This window comes from Manacus candei, unplaced genomic scaffold (genome assembly GCF_025592945.1).
Source record: "Manacus candei isolate 608988 ecotype Guabito, Panama unplaced genomic scaffold, ASM2559294v1 h1tg000040l, whole genome shotgun sequence".
NCBI classification, from domain to species: domain Eukaryota; kingdom Metazoa; phylum Chordata; class Aves; order Passeriformes; family Pipridae; genus Manacus; species Manacus candei.
The window spans coordinates 761474-783647 of NW_026138088.1; the positions used below are offsets into that span (position 1 = coordinate 761474).

The following is a 22174-nucleotide window of genomic DNA, read 5'->3' on the forward strand; positions in this document are numbered from 1 at the left end:
TGGGCTGGAGGTTATCAGCAGGACTGGCACTTCATACAGAGAAGTAGCAAACTACAGACCACGCACCATGACACGCGGAACGTCGGGCCCGCGGGAGCTTCCGTTTGGTTTTTTTATACAAACCGATAGAATAAAAAAACCCAGAGTGTAGTAGAATATCCAGCAACAAAAATGGTAGAAAGGATCTGTACCTGATCTTACGAAAGCAGCATCTCAGCAAGGTGCAGCGGCGGCATGCGCGGCGCCGGCGCAAGGTATTGCTCGGCGCCCCGGCTGTGCGGGGCAGTGCTCGTGGCTCTGCGTGGCGCTGGCGAAGCGAGCAAAGCAGCGGGTCATCTATGCGGGCAGCGCTAACGGGTGGCAGCAGCCGGGTGCCCCCGGCCACAGGGAGGGTGGGGGCCGGGCCCGGGGCTCCCCACGGGAGGCCAGGCGGGATTTGGCAGCTGCGGGGGCAGCAGCCTGCCTCCGGCGAGGGGGCTGCCGCCGTGCCCAGGGCGAGTGGGGTTGGGGCTCGGCAGGTCACAGCCGTGATCCGGGGCCGGTCGGTGGTGGCCACGGGGAGGAGATGGTGGTCGGTGCGGTCTGGGCCGTCCAGAGGAGGATGTTGGCAGTTCAGGTGTGCTCGGCCCTTTGGTCCCGCGACGCTCGCTCATCCCCGGGCAGGTCTTGGGGATGTGGGGGCTGTGAGCCTGTCCCACCCCCAGCCCCTGCTATTCCCCTCTCGCCTCCTCCAGGATCTGGGGCAAGTTCTGGTCCTTGCGTGCCGACGCTGGTTTGGTAGCGCTGCCGTAGTCCTGGATGGCCTTGGGTTCGTTGGTGTGGTAGGAGCCCTTGTAGCGGTGGTGGTAGAAGTACAGCAGTGCCAGCAGCCCCCCCAACAGCAGAAGCAGGAAGATCACAACTGTGGGGGAGAGGCAGCAGTGAGGATCTGGGAAGGAGGTGCAGGGCCAGGGCAGAGCATGAGACACCATCCAGGGGCTTCACTTACACCCAATGATGATCCCAATCCAGCCGTCATCATGCACATGGGGGAACTCTGCAGAGATAGAGTGGGTAGCTGAGAGTGGGCTGCAGCGAGGTCTTGTGCTGGAGCTTCCCCTCTGCAGCTGGTGCTTGTCAGGGGCTCTGTTCAAGCCAGGGTCTCACCACAGCACCTACCTATGCCCATGTACCAGGGGTCCATCTCAGGAGGGATGAGTATGGTGGTAAGGGGGAGCATTGAGGCACAGCTTGACTCCACCAGCTCCCCCCGAATGCTGTAGGGTCGCAGGGCACTGGTGGGGTGGAAGATGGTTTTGAGGGGCACGAGGGTGTTGAACTTCACCCCTGAGAGGCAGCCTGAGAAGCCAGGTGTGTTGTAGCGCTGGATCTCAGGGTCAATCACACCGGTTTCTGTGGGAGTACAGAAGGAGATAGCTCATCCCTCCTGGAGAGCAAGGGCCATGCTGGGCAGAGGAGACCCTGGAGACTCCAGCATGGGAAAGGGGTGGCCAAGGGCTGGACCCAGCTCACCCATCACACGCCCCAGGTAGAGGTTTTTGGGAGAGTCCAGCTTGCTGTCCACAAACAGGGAGAACTGTTGCTCCATGACAGGGAGATAGTCCACCTGGGAGGCAGGTGCCCAGTGTCAGCGCCCATGAAGCCACCCCACCTATACCCCTCTCAGCCTGACCTGCAGCCCCAAAGCCCCCAGGCCCTGCGGGGAGGGTGCCCTGGCCTGTACCTGGGTATACAATGTGCGTTGCAGGCGGGTGATGTTGACATGGTGGGGCCTCCCATCTGTCACTGGCTTGGTGGTGAGGGCGAAAACATAGGGGCTGGTACCCAGCTGGTAGCGTAGCTGCAGGCTCCCTGCGGGCAGTGGAGGCCATCAGCAGGGCCAGAGCTCTCAGTGGACAGTCTACTCCCCAGTCTGGGGAGTAGCATCCACAGAGAGGAGGGTCCCGTGCAGCCCCAGAACTTGGGGGGGGGGTCCCCTCAGGCTCTGTGTGAGCCCCAGGACAGGGAGCCCTGCCCTCACCATCATCCTTGATGAGCACGGCCATATAGTCCTTTACAAAGGTGCTGACATAGAGCAGCACAGCGGGCGCTGAGGTGGTGCTGAAGCTGAAGCTGACCTCCTCGCTGGTGAGGTTGTAGCCAGGCAGGGGCTGCCAGGGGCTGCTGATGATGCTGGCGAACTCGCGGGCGGCGTACAGAGACACGGGCAGGATGTTGTACCGCACCCAGGTGCCCTCCTCAAAGTACCCGCCGATGTCTGCGGGGGAGCCCACGGGGTGAGGGAAGCGTCGGCTCCTCAGCCCCTCTCACCCCGCGGAGCGCAGCCCTCACCGTGGTTGCAGAAGGGCCCGGTGAAGGCGGAGATGCTGCAGTTGCAGCTGTAGTGGCTGTAGCGCTCAACACAGAGCCCGCTGTTCTGGCAGGGCACCGGCGGGTCCTGGCAGTAGCCGGTGCAGTTGACCCGCACACCCTCCGTCTCGTTGGCCTTGCCCTCCAGGTTGAGCGTCACCCCGTTCATCCGCAGCCCCCGCAGGCACCCCAGGAATGGGCGCATCTTGTGCTCCGCTGCACCTGCAGTGGGGCCGAGGCTCAGTACCCTGTGGCACGCAGGGACCTGGGGGTGTGGGGCCACAGCCAGGGGCTCTCACCGACATAGAGGGGCCTGTCAAACTCCAGGCGGACGAAGCTCTGCGGGGGGGCCGGCCGGACCACCCAGGGCAGCTTGTCCACCCGCAGCCGTGCCAGCTTGACGTTGAGCTCAGCCTTCACCTGGTGCCACTCATCATCGTTCCAGGGCACCACTGACCGCACCGTCAGGTTCTCATCCCCGTTCCCAATGTCATAGATAAACACCACATCCCTGGTGGCTGCAAGGATGTGGTGTTGTGAGGAGCACCCCCCAGCCCTGCCGCCCCCCTCAGCCCTGCCCCCCCTGCCCCCCGTACTGTTGAGCTCAATGCGGATGTAGTTTCTGGTGCCAGGGTTCTCCAGGAAGACTCCAGATAGGGCAGTAGTCTTGAAGTAGAAGGAGATGTCAAGGCTGTGATTGGCCTGGAAGGTGGGGAAGATCAGGGCTGCACCCCTGTTGAAGGAGACGGTGTTCCAGGTGTTGCCTGTGGGGAGTAGGAGGGGCAGTGAGGGATGAGCAAGGACCCTCCCTGTGTGGGGGACCTCGCAGGTGTGGGACCCCTGTGGGTGTAGGCACTCTGCAGGCAGGGGACCTTCCATGGGGCTGGTCACTCACGGTCTCCGTAGCATCGCAGGGGCCCCAGCAGGAACTGGGCTTCAGAGCCAGTGCGGTTGGTGTCTCCAACCACAACCTGGGTGACAGGCAAGTGGTCCACAAAGGTCAGCAGACCTTTGTCTGTCCTCCTGCAAATGGTGCGTGCATCAGAGTGGCCGTGAGGGGCTTCTGTCCCTTTGCCAGCCTGCACCCCTATTACCCCCATCTGAGGGCCCCCATGCCTGCAGCCCCCGCCCCTCAGCCTCTGTCCTGCAGACCCCACCACTCACCACAGTGCATGGTCGGCATCGCAGTTGCAGAAGTACTGGGGGTCGGCACAGTTCTTGTCCAGCCCGCAGGCACAGCGCTGGATGCCCGGCCGTGAGCCACCCCAGTAGTAGTGCCGTTCATCATTCCGGCCCATCCAGAAGCTGAAGGGCAGCCCAGCTGCAAGCACAGGGGAGGGTGAAGACACTGTCCCAGAGCACAGCCCTGCAGTGCAGCCCCAGTCCCCCCAGCACTCACAGGGAGTGTTGAGCAGGCGAGAGTTGTAGCAGTGGAACTCGATGCGCTGCTCGCAGTACTCAGAGGCATTGGCCAGTGCTGAGACCTCAGCCCAGGAGGCATTCCAGTACTCTACAGCCCCCAGGTAGAGCTGGTCCACACTGGAGCCCGTCACCCGTGTGGCGTAGTGGCGGTTGTGATGGATGATGGTCCATGCTCGGTCCACTGCACTGACAGGGAGCTTTTAGGACTGGACCCCCAGGACACCCTCACTACCTCTATCCTGCTCCAGCCCCAATACACAGGCAGGGCTGCTCCCCAGGGGCACTGGACAGAGGGACCCCCTGGCCTCCTGCTGCCCCCACCTCGGATGTCACAGTACACCATGAAGGGTTTGAGTGGCCCGCTGCCATCCGGGTCGATGGTGTAGTTGCCCGAGGTTTTCCCGCTGACCCGGTAAGCATCACATGATTCTTTGTAAAGGGCTGAAAGAGAAGAATGAGGTGGGGGTCAGTGTGAGGGGGACACTAGGCAGAGGGAGGGGCCACAAGTGCCCTTACTGTCCCTGACCCACAAGTCTCCAGGCTCACATTTGTGACAGGTCTCCCCCTTGTACCCCGTCAGGTTGCAGATGCACATGAAGTCATCCCAGGACTGGATGCAGCGGCTGTCATGCTCACACAGGTTGGGGGTGCACCTGAGGGTGCAGAGGGCTCCTGTCCCAGCACCAGCACAGCCCCCCAGTGCCCCTCACTCCCAGGCAGCACCCCTGTACCAGTTGATACCTGTCTGTGATGCCGCAGACGTTGAAGAACACATTGTGGTACTGCGCCAGCCGCTGATGCACCAGCAGCTCCACATCCACGGGCTGCAAGTCCACATTCAGCATCTGCAGGCAGCCATGGAAGGCTGTCTGGTTCGACCTGCAGCCGGTGACTGAGGCTGGCTTGGGGCAGCCTGCAAGACAGAGCAGGGTGAGCAGCCCCTAGGCACATGTCACCCTTGCCTCTGCCCCACTGCCCACCTCCAAAGAAGTATTGGCCGCCAGTACGGAGCTGGAATGGGTGTGCCACCCGAAACTCAGCACCATCATCATCATCAATGGTCACAACAGCTGAGCCTTCCCGTGCCACCAGGTGCACTGAGTGCCAGAAGCCGTCATTCAGGCGATACCCTGTGGGGACAGGAGGGTGTGTGGGGAGGCTCCGCTGCCACACTGGCCCCACTCCCCACGTTGGCTCCCCAGCCCACCTGCGGCAAACTCCAGCTTCTTCTTGCCGGGCTGGACAATGGAGACATTGACCTGCCCCTCACTCAGCACCATCTCAAGAGAGCCCAGGCCATCAGAGAAGTTGGTGTAGAGCAGGAGCCCAGTGGTGTCCCAGGAGCGGAAGCGGAAGCTGACGGCCAGGCGGTTCCTCCGTGGGATCCCTGGCACCCGCACGTAATTGTTGATGCCGGCAAAGGTGATGGGGGTGTTCAGCTGGTCCTGGCAGTAGTGGCCCACGCTGCCCTGGGGACAACCACGGGATGAGGTGAGGAAGGGGATGTTCCCATGGCAGGGAGGCCCCTCCCATCCCCACAATCCTGGCCCCAATCATGCCCAATCGATCCCAATGCCTGGTAGAACCAGGCAGGCACCCCAGGCCAGGGATAACCTTGCATGGTCAATGTGGTGCCGCTTGGCTGAGCACGGCTGCTGCCCAGCCCCGCACCACCCCACAGCGGGCAGGGAGCCTGTCCCCAGGCAAGGGGTCACCCGCTGATATGGCTAAGGACATTCAGGAAAAGGATCCTCCCACAGCAGGGACAGGACCCCCAGAGAAGGGGCACCCCCCGGCCTGGACCTCGAAGCGGATGTTGGGTCTCCGGTGCCGGGCCAGCTCAGCGATGTTGACCCCATTGAAGATGATGTTCTCCACGCAGCCCCGGAAGTTTTGCCGGTAAGTGAGGTGCTGCTTGTCCTGGTCAATCACCCCCCCAAAGAAGATCTGGGAGGCAGAGGGAGAGGGTCAGTCCTTCTCTGGGGGGACACCACCAGTCAGCACCCTGGCAGTCCCCCGCCTGCTGCACCCACCTCAGTTTCGAGGTCAAGCTGGTTGAAGGTGCCACGGCAGCGGAAGCGCTTGACCTCCCCGTCCAGCGTCAGGTTGACGTAGTGGCCGAGGCGCTCAATGTGCAGTGAGTGCCAGTGCTGGTCATCCAGGAGGCTGCCCACCGCCACTGTTGTGTGGCCCTCACTGGCGTGCAGTGGGCTGCTGCCTGGGGAGGGGCAGCGTCAGCCGGCAGCCCTCTGGCCCCATGTCCTCAGCCCCCTGGCCCTGGCTCACCTAAGCTGATGTGCAGGAGGAGCTGAGCCTGTTTGAGCTCCACCGTGATGTAGTCACCCTGTGAGCCCTCTCCATGCATCAGCACCCCGTCCTGCTCCAGCGTTTTGAAGTTGAAGGAGATGTCATCCTCAAAGGTGCTGACCCTCTTAGCCCGGAAACGGTAGGAGATGGCATCATCCCCATCAAAGTAGAGCACGTGGGACCCTGGGGAGAGCAGAGCAGCCCCAGCCATGTCACTGCCTGCAGCAGCAGGTGCCCTGGCACGGGGAACACTCCCTTCTGCTGTGGTCTATGCCATGGCTGCAGACCATTTGGGCGCAATCCCCTCTGAGAGTGTTTTCCACAGTGCTAGAGCCAAGGTTCTGCTGCACAGGGCTGCTGGAGCCCCTGGCCAGGTACTCACGGTAGGGGCAGCCGTAGAGGCCCAGGCGCAGCCCGATCTTCCCACGTGGATTCCATGCCACTGGGATGATGCGGATGTAGCGTGCAAGGATGGGGTAGTGCAGGTCATGCCGCACCACCCCACTCTCGTTCACATTCCCAAAGAACGTCTGGGGATCAAGGGTCACTGTCAAACACCTTGCTCCAGGCTAGGGGTTTCTACCCCCCTCACAGGACCCCCTCCCACAGGGACCTCAGGACTCCCCCCTACCCAGTTGCTGCCCTGCTGGAAGAAGGGTTTCCAGCTGGTGGGGTGGTCTCCGTAGAGCACGATGTAGCGTGTCAGCCAGTCATAGGTGTTGAAGGTTCCCTGCGTGGCCACCGCGTTGATCCGGTGCTTTTGCATCAGGTCGATCTGGAGCCAGGGCTGCTTGTCCCGGGGATCGGGGGACCAGCCGCTGGTGCCTGTGGGGGAGCTGCTCAGCTGATCCCACAGCCCTGCACCCAGTGGCTCCCAGCTGAGCGGGGGCTTCTTGCTCGGCCCCACCCCAGTATCCGACTGGATTCCTCAGCCCTCGCCGAGGACCCTCCCGGCCCACGTGCCCCGCCCAACCTGCGTCCCGATCCTGCAGGGGGACTCACTGTGCAGCCGGGCAAAGCTGGGCGAGTAGAAGATGTTGTATCTGGAGGAGGCACCGATGGAGTAGGAGTAAAGGGGAGCGACGAGCTCATCGTAGCATGGTCCTGTGGGGAGAGTGGGGCTGGGGGCGTGCTCGGGGCACTGAGCTGGGCAGTGCCCCTATGGAAGCTCTCCCGACCCGGCCCTGCAGACTCTGAGGGCTCTGGGGACCCCTGCAGACTCTGTGGGCTCTGAGGACCCTGCTGCCTCTGAGGGCTTTGGGGACCCCGCGGCCCCCTCGGGCCGGCGGCGCGGCGGGCCCGCTCCGCTCTCCCCTCCCACTGCAGCGGAGCTGACACACCTCTGCGGGCCCCGGCGCCCGCACCAGCCGCCTCTGCACTGACGTGGGCGACGGGACCCCCCGTCCCGCCCTGCCCCGCCCTGTCGGGTCACAGTCCCTCGTGGGAGCCCAGGGGGTCCCGTGCAAACCCTCGCGGCACCGGCAAAAGACGCTCTGACGGGGTCGGAGTCCCGAACCCCTCTCACAGGGTTCCCCCGGCCGTGTCGGACGAAGCCCGGGGAGTCCACGAGTACCCCCAGCTCTCACTGCAAGGCTTGTGCTCCACCGCCCCCCGGTCCACCGCCCCCCATCCCACAGCCCCCCACCTCCATCCCTTTTCGCCCCGACCCTGGGGAAAGGGGCCAAGGGTCCCGTCTCCGGGGGCCGCAGGGAACTGTCCAGTGCGGCCAGGACCTTGCCGATCCCCGTGCCGGAGCAGATGCCCTAAGCCCCGGTACCGGGCCCGGCCCGGTTCAGCCCCGCGGCGGGGTCGGCCCGGCGGGCGGCGGCGCTGGCCGACGTGCTGGCGGAGCCCGGCAGGTCCGGCGGGGCGCCCCCGCTCGCCTCGGCATCCCCGGGCATCCCGGATCCTCGGGGCATCCCGGCTCCCCCGGTCCCCGGAGGCTGCGGGCGGGCGCGGTTCCGCCGGCGGTGGCGGGGCTGCTGGGGCCGCCCCGGGCGGGGCGGGGAGGGGGAGAACCCGGACGCCCGTGTCCGGAGGTGACCTTGAGGACGATGCGGACCGGGGCAGTAGGGGAAACCGAGGGATGCCCGGGGGAGAACGGGGGATGGTCGTGAGAGCGGGGTTGCGGGGGCGGCTCAGGGATGCGGGGCCGGGGTGGCAGGCGCGGTCCCGCAGTGCGGAGCGGCCGCTCCCGGGACTGCGGCTCCACTTACGTGCCAGGCAGCCGGGGCCGGTGCGCAGGAAGCCGACGCAGGCGGCGAGCAGGAGCCCGAGGAGGCGGCGGGCGCCCATGCTGAGCGCCCCGAGCGCCCTCGACGCCGCCGCTCCCGGTGCTGCAGCCGCACGGCGGAGCGGGGCCGGCGGCTCCGCCCATGGGGCGGGGGGGGAGGCCGGGACCGGGCCGGGGGGGTGCGGGGGCCGGGCTTGGCGCAGCGCAGAGCCCCGGCCCCCCTCGCCGCACCCCGGAGCAATGCTCCAGCCGGCCGCCCGGTTCCTCCGGTCCTCGGCCCCGCGGGGTGCCGGCTGCCTCGGGCCGCACCGGGACGCGGCTCGCGGCCTCGGTGGGCTCGCGGGGGGATGCACGGGCATAGCGAGGCCGTGCAGGAACTCCTCTGGCATCCCCGGGAGGTTCCTCTGCAGCACCTGGCCCTTGTCGAGCCCCGAGCCCCCCCAGCCCTTATTCCCTTGCAGCCCCGGTCTGGAAGGGGGGGTCGGAGCGGTGCCCGCAGCCCCCCCCGCAGCAGATGTGGCGGCGGTTTGTAATCAAGCCACAGATTAAGGCCTTCAGGTCTCCCGGTCGCTGCTCTCTCCAGTGGTGCAGAAGAAGGGATTTAGCCCGTGTCTGCTCCCAAACAATCCCCAGATGCCCACAGAGGGGCCGGGGGGGCTGGCGACTGCCTGCCCTACATACACCTACAAACCCTCTGTGCCCCGTGTCCCCTGGCCCCTCAGGAGCAGGAGACCCACTCTCCCAGGAGCCCTAAGCAGCTCTGAGGGATGGGGATGCCCCAGCAGCTGCTGGGTCCATGCTGGCTCTGGGCACTGGGCAGGAGCTCAGCAGGGCAGCTCCACACCACTGGCTCTCAGCAGGGCAGCACAGCCATGACCTGTGGGTACCCAGTGCTGGGGCTCCTTCCTGCCCAGGCAGAGTCGAGACCTGGGCTGGGGAGTGAAAGAGGGAACAGAAAGCCCCAGGTGTGGTGGGGATGATGTGGGACAGCCAGTGGTGCACCGAGAGTTCTGCTACCGGGAGCTGGAACCATGTGCCAGGGTCACTGGCACCTGCCCTCCTGTCCCTCAGACCCCAGCAGTGCTTTCGGGTCCATCCCCAGGAAAGGCACAGCCCACCTGACCTTATCCTGACACCCCAGGGTGCTACCTGCTCTGGCCACAGCCCCCAGGTCCTCTCCTTGTGGGAGAGGTCTGTGTGTGTCAGGTCTGTGACAGCCCCAGTGGGGACATGCGGAGTCCCTGATGTGCTGTAGGGCCAGCATTGGCCCCGGGACTCTCCTCTCTCCCCTTCCCCCAGGATGCAGGGTGTAGGATGGCAACCCCTGAGCCAGCACTGGGCAGAGGTCTGCAGCCACATCCCTGCACTGCAGAAAGAGGGGAAATGACCCTCCAGCAAAGAGGTCTGGGGAACCCCCAGGGACTGGAGGCCTCTGCCCAGTCACTCTCCAGCCAGGGCACAGCAGCTCCACAGCTGCACAGCCCCATAGCTAGTGCCTGGGACCCCACACCCGTCTGGAGGCAGCAGGAGGGCCGAGGGCAGAGCTGGGATAAGCCGCAGCAAAGACTGATGTAGCGGGGGAGAAAGGGGGATTGAGGGATTACTGTGGCAAATGGCTGGGAGCCTGTTAAAGCTGGGGATCAATTTGCTCCCCCCTGGGAAGAGGAAAGTGGGGCCTCTGCCCCACAGGAACTAATCTGCTTCTTAATGAGGAGCTGGGAATTTTGTTGTCAACAACCAGCAACATGCCTGCCCAGAGCCACAGGGGTGCAGGGGCACAGGGGCCTGGGGTTGCAGGGATGCAGAGTGCAGGGCCAGGCTGGGACCTCTGGGTGGGAGGTACAGCCTGCACTAGCAGCCACCCCAGCTCCTGGAACCACCATGTTTCCATCAGGATGAGATGATCCTGGACCAGACATGGCTCTGCTGATCCCACTTGAGCAGCATCCTTCCTATGCCCAGCTAAGTGCCAGCCCACAGCAGCATACACTTCATTTCTTGGCCCTATTCCCTCTAGCCTCCCCTCCAGACCTGCAGAGGAGCCACCAACAGCCCCAGGGTGGGCTGGGGTCTCCTGCACATGCTGTGTACCCTTGGCCACTCGCTGTTCCCCTGGCTGGGTGCTCCCAGGCTTGGCCCACAGTCCTGCATGACAGGGACTGAGTGGAGCTGCTATTTCTGTCCCCAGCATGCAGATGTAAAAGATGCACAAAATAAATTATTCAGGACAGGCTCTGGAGGGGAGCCACCTCACCTTCCTCCATGGGGCTGGGTCTGTGCTCTGCACTGTTTTCAGTATCAGAAGAGGCACGTGGTCAAACCACAGGTTACAGAGCGCTGAGACATCAACAGCTCCAGACCCACCGAACACGGGAAAGGTCCTGCTGTGCAATGCAGAAACAGGTGAGAGGCTGTGGGGTGAGGGGTTTGCTGGGGGCAGGAACCCCCTCACTGTCTTTTCTTATGTTTTTTAGATAGTTTTCTTGTGAACCCTGTGGGTTTGGGCTGAAAGGCAAAACTCTATGGAATCCGGGCAGTACCTGGTGTTCCGGTTCCCTGGGGCCCAGAGCAGGGAAGGAGCTAGGAGAGCTGCTGGAGAGTTAACCTTCCCTGACACTGCATTCAGATCCTACCTGTGGCCCCAGAGCAGGTGGGGGGGCTCCGGCCCAACTGCCTGGACTTGCTGACATGGGCCAGAGTGAAATTGCTGTTGGGAGACTGCTCTGAGTCAGAGTTGTGTCGGACCCTGACATCCATGGCAGAGGGGTCCCAGCTGTTCAGTGCCAGGCTGCAGTGCTGTCCCACTGCCCCAGAGCAGGGCTGAGCAGCTCCGTGCGCAACTGCCTGCAACATGTGCGAGGCAGTGGGATGCCCTGGGACCTCCCTATCTGGGGCCAGGGCCAGGGAGTGTGGGGCTGTGTCTGCACTGGGATCCCCAGGGTGGTGCATGGGTGGGTGGGTGGTTTGGCCACCCAGGGATGCTGGTGTGGAGCCCCAAGACCTGACTGCCCAGGGCAGCCAGGGCTGTAGGCTGGGTGCTGATCCCCAGGGGATGCTGGAGCAGCTCCCCAGGCAGGTGCAGGGTTAGTCTGTGGGACGTGGTGCTGTGCTGGGGACGTCGTAGCCAGGGTCACGTCCCTTCACCAGCTCTGCATCGCAGGCAGCTGCTCGGGAAGCGTGCGGTTGCTCTTGCAATGACTGAGCATGGTGAACCTCCCACTGCTGCGGGGTGGGTGTGAGACAAACCACCCTGCACGTGGGGCTGGGGACTGGGGGCTGTGGCACGCCCAGGCTCCCCGCGGTGGGGCTGGGCGGAGAAGAGTTGCCCTCCCTGGGTGTGGTGCTGCACCCTGTGGCCGGGCTGCCACCACCGAGCCCTCCTCATTCAGTCTCCTTCTGTGCAGGCAACCCCCAGCCCCATCTCAACGGAGCTGATGGCCACCACCGAGTTCTACTCCTGGGAGGACGAGTACTCGGGGGAGGCTGGCATGCTGCCCGAGCTCTGCGAGAAGCAGGCAGTTCAGGGCTTTGCCCGCACCTTCCAGCCTGTCGTCTACCTGCTGCTCTCACTGCTGGGAACGGTGGGGAATGGGCTGGTGCTGCTCACACACACCCGCTACCGCCGGGCACACAGCGTCACTGACGTCTGCCTCCTGCACCTCGCCCTGTCTGACCTCCTGCTGCTCCTGACTCTGCCCTTTGCCATCACTGACACGCTGCAGGGCTGGTCCCCAGGTACGGCCGCCTGCAAGGCACTGCAGGGTCTCTACGCCCTCAATTTCTACAGCGGCTTCCTCTTCCTCACCTGCATCAGTGTGGACCGCTATGTGGTCATCGTGCAGGTCCCGGCCGCCTGCCGCCTGCGTCCAAGGGCTCGCTGCCACGGCTGGCTGACAGCGGGGCTGGCCTGGCTGCTGGCCACGCTGCTGGCACTGCCCCAGTTCATCTACAGCCAGGCAGAGCAACACCAGGACCTCCGGCTCTGCCGAGTCGTCTTCCCCCATGTGGTCTCACGGGTGGCCCGGGGGGCCACCAACCTGGTGCAGGTGGTGCTTGGATTCGTGGTGCCCTTCCTGGTGATGGCGAGCTGCTACACGGCTGTGGCACGGACGCTGCTGGCGGCCCGTGGTGCCCAGCCCCACCGGGCACTGCGAGTGCTGCTGGCCCTCGTGCTGGTGTTCGTGGCCCTGCAGCTACCCCACAGCCTGATGGTGCTGCTGGACGCGGCCGAGCTGCTGGCCAGCTGGGAGGTGAGCTGCGCCCAAAGCCGCCGCAAGGACTTGGCGCTGCTGGTCACGGGTGGGCTGGCATACCTGCGCTGCTGCCTTAACCCGCTGCTCTACGCCTTCCTGGGCCAGCGCTTCCGTCGGGAGCTGTGGCTGCTCGCCAGCGATGCCGGCTGCGTGGGGCCCCTCGAGCCGCGCTGTCCCGGCTGTCCCAGTCCCCGCCGGCGGACATCGCTCTCCACATACCTGGATGTGGTGTAGGGGCACCGTGCCTCCAGCCACGGCAGGAGCCAGCGCCCCGGGGCTCGGCCCCTCCGTGACTCCCCGGGGAGAGCCCTGCCCATACATGGGCTTGCCCCGGCGAGCAGCCTGGCACAGGCAGCGCTAGACAATCCACACGGTGATTGCACGCTCGTGGACAGAGGGAAGAGCAGCTCCACAGCACCTGCATGTCCTGAGAGTGCCTTCAGTGCCCAGTGACCCGCCGGGACAGGGGTCCCCACAGTGTCACACGTGCTCCCGGGGAACCCTGCAATATCGCGCGTGTTCTGGGGGGATTGTCTAATATCACGCGTGCTCCGGGGGGGCCATGCAATGTCATGGGTGCTCTGGGGGTCCGTGCGGTGCCGGTGAGCTGAGTCGGTGAGTGCAACGGCGGGGCCAGGCAGGCAGCTGGTTCTCACTCTCACAATAAACCTCAGTCGAGTCCCGGTGGGCGAGCGCCATCTCCGTCCGGGCCGGGGCTGCCCTGCGGGCTCTTGCGGGACAGGAGCTCGGGGCCGGGTGGCGGCCCTGTGGCCACCGGCGCTGGCGGGCGATGCCTGCAGGAGGCAGCAGAACCTCGCTCTTCCTGCCCGCCCGCTGCCCGCCCTCTGCCTGCTCGCTGCCCGTCCCCTGTTCACCCTCTGCCCATCCCCAGGGCCGGAGAGGCAGAGACCCCCCGGAAAAACCCACCCTGGGTCCGACTGGAATCCCCTCCTGGGGCGGGGGCAGAGGGACGTACCTCTCCCCTCCTCACTCCCCCCACGAACTCCCGTGCCCCAGCACATCTCGGCCCGGCGGCTCCCCGGGGCCAGGGTGGTGCGCTGGAGCTGGCCCGGCCAGATGCCCCCGGGCTGGCACATGACTAGCGGCTCATGGCCACGGGCCGGCAGCACCGGGGCCGTGCGGTGCCTCATGTTCCGGGCTTGGCTGAAGAAGCGCTCTGGGGTGCCGGAAGCAGCACCAGGCCTGGCTCTGGTGCAGCCTCTCCTGGGATGTCCCAGCGGAGCTGGGCATGCAGGGAAACACCTTCATGGGGCTGGTAGCTGCTTCATGCTCACCCCCTGCTCTGCTTGGCATTAACCCAGCACTCGACTGGAAGAAGGCATCCCGGAACCTTCACCTGCTGCTGGGCCAGAAATGTGGTTACTGCTGACTCAGCAGATGCAGAGCCGTGGTGATGGTGTTCCCCTCAGCCGGTGGGGAGCAAGGGCCAGATCGGACAGCACAGCCCTCTCAGCACAGCCCCTGCTGCCCTCTCAGCCTGTGGTCTCGAGTGGTCCCGATCCCGTTCTCTGCTGTCCCCATGGCTGGCAGGCTCTGCCCAGTGCCCGTTGCCGTCCCGGCTGCGTGGCCGGCCCCACAGCGGGGCTCAGCCCCCTGCGTGGGAGGTGAACTGGCAGCCGGCGCTTCCTGCCTGCGCATCCCAGCACCCGGGTTCCCAGGGACGACGGTGACCCAACAGCTGTAGCAAAACCAGAGCCTTAACCCCTTCTGGGGCTCTGCGAGCAGGGCCAGGGCCCGGGAGCTGCCACAGCACCCAAGGCTCGAGGGCCCAGGGCTAAGCTGAGCCGCGTCGCTGTGGCACCGGGTGTGAGTCCGCCACGAGCCCCTTCTGCCAGCTCCTCTGTGGAAAGGCGCCACGAGGGCCGGCAGGTCAGCTCTGACCGGGCACGGTGCCCTCCTGCCCACGGTGCGAGCACGGAGCCCCGGTGCTGCCCGCTGGCACACACTTGGCACCGCACCGGGCTGAGCCGCCATCCCGGGACGGGCGCGAGCACTGCCGCACGCAGGAGCCAGGGCGGCACATGGTGCTGGTGCCGCGGGGCAGGGCAGGGGCCCGTGGCCGGTGCCGGTGCCCCACCAGGCGCGGCGGGTGCCCGGTGCGCCCCGCCGGTGGTGGCTCCAGGAGCCCCGGCCCCGCACTCCCCCCGCCCGGCCGCTGACGCAGCGGCGGCCCCGCCGCTCCGGGCGCTGGCTCCGCCCCGGGCCGCTCGCAGCGATTGGCGGCGGCCGGTGACGCGCGGCCCGGCCCGCCCGGGGCGGCGGCGGGGCCGGTCCCGGCGGCGGCGGCGGCGGCGGCGGCCGGTGCGCGGGGCGGGCGGGCGGCGGGCTGGTCCCGTCGCGTCCCGGTGCCGGTGCCGTCCCGTCGGTGCCGGCGGGGCGATGCCGTTCCCGGGCGGGCTGTGGTGGCTGCTGTGCTGCCGGCGGGGTTTCACGCTGCTGCGGCGGGACTACGGCGAGGCGGAGCGGGAGGCGGACGGCGAGGCCGAAGAGGAGGAAGAGGCGTCCTTCGAGCTCCGCACCCAGGGAGACCAGGTGGGGTCCGCACCAGTTTCGGGACGGCCATCGAGAGGCGCGCCGGCGCCGCGGCGGGACCGGTGGCGCGCGACTCTCCGGTCCCGGCCCGGTCTCCGCCGCCCGGTCCTGTCCCCGCCGGTCCCGCCTCCCGGGGTGCCCTTGGCGCGTCCCCGTCGCCGCCCGTGGGGTCCCGCGGGATGTGGGGGGAAGTCGTCCCGGCGGGTGCGGGCGGGCGCGGGAGCAGCCTCCGGGCGGGCGCGGGAGGTCCGGGGCCCACGGGGCAGGGCCGGAGATTGCGGGGCTCGCTGCCGGCTGGGTCTCGGCGTGGGGCCAGTGCCTCGGCGGCGGGACCCGGCGCCCATCAGCTGCTGGGGTGCAGTCTGAGCCGGGCGCTGCCTGCTCCTGCTTGCTCCAGCCCGCGCTGCCCGCTCCTCGGGGCGGGGGCCGCGGGGCTGCCGTGCCAGAGCCGTGCCAGACCCACACCGGCCCGGTGTCGCTGGCCGGTGTGCGGAGGAGCCCCGCACTGCCCCGCCGGAGCGGGCCGGGGCTGTCCCGGGAGCACGTGCCGGGCGCGGGGAGCGGGCCTGGATCTCCCTGCTCCGGCTGCTTCCTCTCTGGAGGAAGCGGAGCGGCGGAAACCGGCGCTTCCTCCGGCCGGGCTGTGTGTGGGACGGCTGATAGCGCGGGGGAAACCCCGGCTCCCGGGGGGCCTCCTGCCCGTCCCGGCGCGGTCTCCTGCACCCAGGGCCGCGGGGCCGAATCCCAGCCCGGGAGGGACACAGTGGGTGGTGACAGCCCTGTCCCGCTCCTCTCCGCTGGCCGTTGCAGGGGCTGCAGCACGGCCCTGGCAGCAGGTCCCCTTCCCTAGCAGTGCCAGGCCCTTGGGATGGTGGGCAGTGGGGACAGTGGCAGGGCTGGAGCAGGGCCCTCTGGGAACATGTGGCAGTGCCAAGGGCATGACTGTGGCAGGAGCTGTCTTTGGGCTTCCTGCATCCCAAGGGCCACACTGGCTCCAGAGGGCCGGGCTGGCGTGGGCGGCTGGTGACGCCAGCTCCCTGGGGAGCCCTTTGCCGTGGCCAGGGGGTCCTTGGAAACCCACAGTGCTGGCTGCCCCTTCCTGGGAGCGTGGGAGCTGCCATGACTCCTCTCCTGTTTATTTATATCCCTGAGAAGGAGCCGACAGCCACCGCCGCCTGCTCCGGACTGCCCACGAGAAACTGGGCACTGTCTCCGTGCCCACAGCCCTGAGGAGCATGTGGGGCCCTCCCCAGTCTCGGCAGCGGGACAGTGGCTTGAGGTGCTGGCCCTGTGCACGGGCACCAGCACTATGTGACAGGTGCCCTTAATGCCACGGGTCAGTGGTGCCTGGCCCTGCCCCATGGCGCAGCCGTACCTGCGGCAGCTCCCCCCTGCCTGTCACTATTTTTAGTATCTGTCTCTTTTTCTTGGCGTTGTGTGGCGTGCTCTGGCCTGTCATGCCTCTGGCTGCCCTATTGGGCTGCAGCTGGCAGGAGCTCCTGTTCATCTCCTGGGACAGCATCGCTGTGTCCCCGCACCCCGCTCTGCCAGGGTGCCCGGCTCGACTCGGTGCCTGACAGTGCCTGGGCTCTGCCTCATGTCCCAGCACGTGTGCCAGGCTCATCACGTGAGCGGCACCGTCCATGTCAAGTTGTGCCGTGCGAGGAGGAACCGACCCTGTCCCGCTGCAGGGCCAGGGACTTCCCAGTGCCGCGTCCCACCGCCGCGGGCAGGAAGTCAGCAGCCCCATTACAATGGGACTTTGTGCCGTAAGCGTATTACTCAGCACTGACCTTGTGCAATTCTGCACGGTATTCAGCCGGCCGGGTCAGCTGAGGACACACGGCCAGCACGCCTGCTGGCTGCCCCCACATCCCCGGGGTGCCCCAGCTGCAGCCCTGGCCCCTGCCACAGCCATGGGGGCACTGAAGCTCCCTGCCCCATGGCAGCAGGATGCGAGCCTGTCCCTCTGGGTCTGGAGCTGGGTTGGCGAGGAGGCACACAGTCAATGGGGGGATGGCCGGGAGCACCAGTTGATGACCATGGGGCTGAGACATCTTCTTCCTCCCCAGGGATCCCTGGAGGTGAGCCTGAGCCAGCCTACTCGTAGCAGCAGTGGCTCAGAGCGGTGAGTGACCCCCTGCCTCTGGTCTACTGGGCAGGAGCTGGGGGACTGGCATGTTGTGGGAGGTTGCCCTGGTGCTGGTGTGCGCTGAGCATCAGGCCGTGTCACTCTGTCAGGCAGAGCAGAGATGGCAGAGCTGGGACTGCCGTGCTCATCCCCATCCCTGGCGCACCCTCAGGCATGTCTCCATTCCTCTGCCATGGCAGATAGCTTGACTGCCGCAAGCTTAGCCAGTGGGGCTGTGCCTGACTCTTCCTGTGCCAGGAGGCTCTTCTGGACCATGTCCATTGGCAGAGGCTGTGCCCTGGGGCGGTCTATGCTGGGGAAGATGGGGGGCCGGGGCACAAGGGCCTGCTCGCTCCCTGTCCTCCCAGTACTGACGCTACTGCCAACATTCCTTCCTGGTTGTTCATTTTCCGAATTCCTTGGCAGGGCCACGACTGCAAACAGCTTATTTTTAGCCAGGGTCATCTGCACCCGATGACTCTGCCGTGTTCCCACCGCAGGGCTGGGGTACCCAGAGCCCCTCAGGACCCAGCTCACCCCAGCCCCTGGGCCAGCTCCTGTTCAAGGATTGTGGGAGACACACGCGGGCACCCCGAACTCAGCCCTGTGTTGTCCCCAGGTCCCTGCTTGTTGCAGAAGAGATGCGCAGCCTCATCATGGAGAAGGGCCCAGGGCCAGTGGAGGATGACCCTGATGCTCTCGTGAAAGGTGGGGTTCTGCCCCAGCTGTGGCTGGTCCCATCCCACAGGGACAGAGGTACTGGCTGGGCGGGTGCCAAGCAGACCCTGCCCTGCACTGGAAAGCTGGTGGGGTGGATGGTGCTGGTGGTGGGGACTGAGGGCTCCCTTCCCAGGCTGGCTGCAGCGGGAGATGCGGGGCTGCATGAAGACTCCCTGGATTCGTCCTCGGAAGTACTGGTTCGTGCTGACGCCTGACTCCCTGGACTACTACAGCAGCAACGAGAAGGGGGCCCGGCGGCTGGGCTCCCTTGTGCTTACCAGCCTCTGCTCTGTGCTCTGGCCAGACAAGCAGCTCTACAAGGAGACAGGTGAGGTGCCCGTGCCCCTTGGCTGGGCTGTGTCTTTGTGGCCCTTTGTGCCCTGTGTCACCCTCCCGGTCCCAGGGGCCTCTGTCACCCAGAGGAGGGGCTATGCTGAGCCCCAGGGTGCTGAGCCTGGCCGGGGGTCCTTGCAACACTGGTGGGCAGTGGGTGAGTGGTTTGTCCCTCACAGGCTACTGGAGCGTGACGGTGTTTGGCAGGAAGCATTGCTACCGCCTGTACACGGAGCACCTGAACGAGGCTGTGCACTGGGTGTGTGCCGTGCAGAAGGTCATTGACAGCAAGGCGCCCGTGCAGACGCCCACCCAGCTGCTCATGCGTGATGTGGAGGTGAGCCTGCGGCACTGCCCACGCCTGCAGCCGCCGGCAGCACGAGGATGGGTGTTCAAGGCCTCATGTGCCCCAGGGAGGTGGCAGGGGTCTGTGCCAGGCACTCAGCCGGGCGACCCCTCTGCAGCTGCTGCCATCACTTTGCCCCCCCAGGAGCACAGCAGCAGCCCCGAGGTTCTGGAGCAGATCTACCGCTGCAACCCCATCCTGCGCTACACCAGCGGCCCTCTCTACGCTCCCCTGCTGCCCTTCCCTTACGGCAGCCTGGACCAAAGTGGTGAGGGATGGGTGGGGTGCACGAAGCCAGATCCAGCACCCTGGGCTGGTGGCAGTGATCCCTGGCTGGGTGCTGTGCAGGGCAGGTGGGCGCTGGGTCCTGGTTGGCCCCAGGTGCGAGGACGGTGCCCAGCTGCTGGCGGCTGTTAACCTCTGTCCTGTCCCGCAGCCCCCGGCCCCCGCAGCTACACCACACTGCGTGATGAGGCTGTGAAGCTCTTCAACTCGCTGCAGCAGCTGGAGTCGGAGCGAGACCCGGTGCCGCTGATGCAGGGCGTCCTGCAGACCTGCCTGGACCTGCCACCACTGGTGGATGAGATCTACTGCCAGCTGGTGAAGCAGACCACGGAGCCGCCGGCGCCGGGCGGGCAGGGCGACCTGCACTACTGGCAACTCCTCACCTGCATGAGCTGCACCTTCCTGCCCTCCCCGCCTGTCCTGCGCTTCCTGCACTTCCACCTGGACAAGTGAGTGCCAGGGGTGCCTCAGCTGCAGGCAGAGAGCTTGTCAGGTTGCCAGACCCCCTTGGGTCAGTGCCATCCTGACCCTCCTGGTGTTTCTTGTAGGACTGAGAGCCGTTTCCCTGCTTCGGAGATGGCCAAGTATGCCTGCTTCATCCGGGAGGCACTGGGAAAGACAAAGGGGCGGGAGTGTGTGCCTTCCCTGGAGGAGATCCTGATGCTGATGCAGCGGCAGGACATGATCTGCACCGTTCACTGCCCCGGGGCGCCTGCCTGCAGCGTGGCCATCAGCTCCCACACCACAGCCGAGGAGGTGAGGGGTCACAGCCATGCCAGGCAGCGGGCTGGGGATGTTTTGGCATTCAGGGCTGGATGGGGCAGTGTGTCATGGGAAGTGAGCAGCTCCTGCAGGTCTCTCCCACCTGAGCCATGATGGAGAGGGACCAGGGGCTGCCTGCCTTTGCCCACCATGACCTGTTTGTGTCCTTTTGCAGCCCTGAGCGCCGTGGCCAGGGACACGTGGTCACCGTCGGTTGCCTTTGTCTCGCCCAGGTGGCCCAGGAGCTGGTGTCGCGCCTGGGGCTGTCCCAGAGCCCCAACCTCTTCGCGCTCTACGAGCAGTCCCGGCGGCGGGAGCAGCCGGTGGGCAGTGCCACATTGCTGGCTGATGTCCTCACGAGGTTTGAAAAGTAAATGTCCCACTCTGCTGCCTATGGGGAAAGGGATCAGGGAGCCACAGGCAGGAGGGGACTGTGTGGGGTGTCTTCACAAGCTAATGGAGCTGGTCATGTCTGCTGCAGCCTGGCCGGGGAGCAGCGTGAGCAGGACCCACCATGCCGGCTCTGCTTCAAACACTACGGCTTCCTGGACACGGACAATGTCCCACGGGACAGCCTGGAGTTCGCCCTTCTCTTCGAGCAGGTGAGTGCCACACTGGAGTGGGGTGGCTATGCCGTGGTGGCCGTGCCATGCCGGCTCACCCCGCGCTCTTGCAGGCACACGAGATGGTGCTGCGGGGCTACGTGCCCACGTCGGAGGAGACGCTGCAGACGCTGGCAGCCCTGCGCCTGCAGAGCCTCAACAGCGACTTCTCCACCCACGCACCCTTCCCGCGCCTGGAGGAGCTCTTCCCGCCCCACGTGCTGCACGCCCGCCTGCCACCCCCACCCCACCGGCCCCCTGCCAAGTGCCGGGGGGCCCGGCTGCGTGCAGGGTTGCTGGCCGGTGGGCTCTGGGGCCAGGCACTGGCCAAGCAGCGGGCGGAGCGGGACCAGCGCCTGCGGGGCCGTCTGCGTGAGGAGGGGGCCAGCACCATGGCCGCCATCGTGGAGAAGTGGAAGCTGCTGCAGGGCATGGGCCGGCCCGAGGCCATGGCTGCCTACGTGGCCCTGGTGCGGGAGTGGCCTGGCTTTGGCTCCACACTCTTCGATGTCGACCTGCATGTGGTGAGGCCCTGGCCAGGCAGGGCGTGGGGGCAGCCCTGGCAGTGGGTGGCCCTGACACCCCTCTCCTCACAGAGCCCGGTAGGTGCTGGGCCCCAGCGCCTGTGGCTGGGCATCGGGGCCAAGGCTGTCTCGCTCTACAAGCCGGGGGAGCCCGAGCCCTTGGACAGCTTCTGCTACGGCCGCATCTCCTCCTTCGGTGCCTCCGACAGCAGCACCTTTCGCCTCTCTGTGGAGGACCGAGACCTGCTTTTTGAGACCTCCCAGGTAAGGGGCAGCCATTCCTCCACCCTTCTCCCCTCGCCGGGGGTGCCCCAGTGTGACCCACTACGACCCCTCTGCCTGCAGGTGGACGAGATCGCCCAGCTCCTCAACACGTACCTCGCCTCTGCAGGTGCCCAGCGGCTGCCCCGGCCCCAGGAATCCCCCACCAGCCCCCCCACCTCAGAGTCCACTGTGCTGCCCCAGGGGCTCTGCCATGGGGCTGGGCCCTGGCAGCACCGGCCACCGGTGGGTTCCTCCCACAGCTAGCCCGGCGGCCGGCGTGGCCACACAGGTGCTCTGATGGCTGGTGTGGGAGGGTGGCCAGCCCAGCAGCAAGCGGCAGGTCTGTGCTGGCCTCCAGCTGTTCCGTGGAGCAGGGGGTCAGGGGCTCCTTCTCCCCCCACTGCCATTGCCTTTCTGGTTATTTCCTTAATTTATTTTGAGATGCCTGCGCGCCCCACATCTCCCAGCACTTTCCCTGGCGGGCAGCGGGGCCGCCCCACTGTGGTCTCCCGCACTGCCCTCAGGCCTGTTCCTGTCCCCTGTACCCTTGGTGCCTTCACCTCCAGCACTTGTGCTGTCTGACTGCTCTGCCTGCGCCCCGGGGGCTTTGCCTGGGGCACAGGGTGCCAGGCAGCAGTGCTGTGCCATTGTCTGTCTGTCTGTCTGTCCGTCCGCTGGACCCACCCCTCCTGGAAAGCTGCAGGCGGCTTTTGGCCGAGCCGCCCTGGGGACCTGCAGGCTCCTCCTGGCCGAGTGGCCAGGCCTGTGGCTCTGCGGTGGCCCTGTGGCTGGGCTCGTGTCGTGGGGGTGGCCAGTGGGGTGGCAGCTGGTACAGCTGGGGCTCAGCCCCTCAGTGTTGCCTCTGTAGAGTTTGTCAGTTATGTCCTGGGGAGGAGGGGTTGGTTGTTTGTTTTTCTAAATAAATGCACAAAGGAAAGGCTGGGCCTCCTCTCCCGGAGCTTGGGTCGACAGTGGGAGGCCAGGACAGTCAGATCCCTGGGGCAGCAAGGGCAGCGGGGCCTGGGACAGGCGGCGGGAGTAGCAGCACAGAGTGTCCTTGGGGGCAGGGACTGCCGTCCCTCCGGTCAGC

General features: G+C 66.1%; 3 protein-coding genes across 4 annotated transcripts; 2 read left to right on the plus strand and 1 right to left on the minus strand.

Moving 5' to 3' along the window:
• Positions 1 to 129: 129 nt before the first annotated feature.
• Positions 130 to 8431, minus strand: CNTNAP1 (contactin associated protein 1). The gene is made up of 24 exons (XM_051794735.1): positions 8295 to 8431; positions 7081 to 7182; positions 6710 to 6903; positions 6461 to 6608; positions 6058 to 6261; positions 5805 to 5989; positions 5575 to 5718; positions 4979 to 5240; positions 4752 to 4901; positions 4513 to 4684; positions 4318 to 4424; positions 4093 to 4212; positions 3749 to 3952; positions 3514 to 3670; positions 3245 to 3372; positions 2946 to 3113; positions 2649 to 2867; positions 2332 to 2571; positions 2021 to 2257; positions 1724 to 1851; positions 1513 to 1606; positions 1159 to 1392; positions 989 to 1036; positions 130 to 901 (listed from the first exon to the last, which is right to left on the minus strand). Exons 1-24 carry the CDS (start codon positions 8371 to 8373, stop codon positions 711 to 713), a joined length of 3915 nt encoding a protein of 1304 aa, XP_051650695.1. The 5' UTR covers positions 8374 to 8431; the 3' UTR covers positions 130 to 710.
• Positions 8372 to 12798, plus strand: CCR10 (C-C motif chemokine receptor 10). The gene is made up of 3 exons (XM_051794727.1): positions 8372 to 8642; positions 10608 to 10714; positions 11716 to 12798. Exons 1-3 carry the CDS (start codon positions 8372 to 8374, stop codon positions 12796 to 12798), a joined length of 1461 nt encoding a protein of 486 aa, XP_051650687.1.
• Positions 12799 to 14883: 2085 nt separating this feature from the next.
• On the plus strand, positions 14884 to 22043 carry PLEKHH3 (pleckstrin homology, MyTH4 and FERM domain containing H3). Of its 2 annotated transcripts, XM_051794701.1 has the most exons (13): positions 14885 to 15117; positions 17190 to 17245; positions 17868 to 17956; positions 18102 to 18296; positions 18481 to 18638; positions 18792 to 18915; positions 19084 to 19381; positions 19481 to 19688; positions 19928 to 20064; positions 20176 to 20296; positions 20371 to 20820; positions 20893 to 21084; positions 21166 to 22042. In XM_051794701.1, the coding sequence occupies exons 1-13, from the start codon at positions 14965 to 14967 to the stop codon at positions 21346 to 21348; spliced, it is 2364 nt and encodes a 787-aa protein (XP_051650661.1). In that variant the 5' UTR covers positions 14885 to 14964; the 3' UTR covers positions 21349 to 22042. The 2 variants fall into 2 exon arrangements, with proteins under 2 accessions (XP_051650660.1, XP_051650661.1); XM_051794700.1 differs by having other exon boundaries at positions 14884 to 15117; positions 20371 to 21084; positions 21166 to 22043.
• Positions 22044 to 22174: the final 131 nt, after the last annotated feature.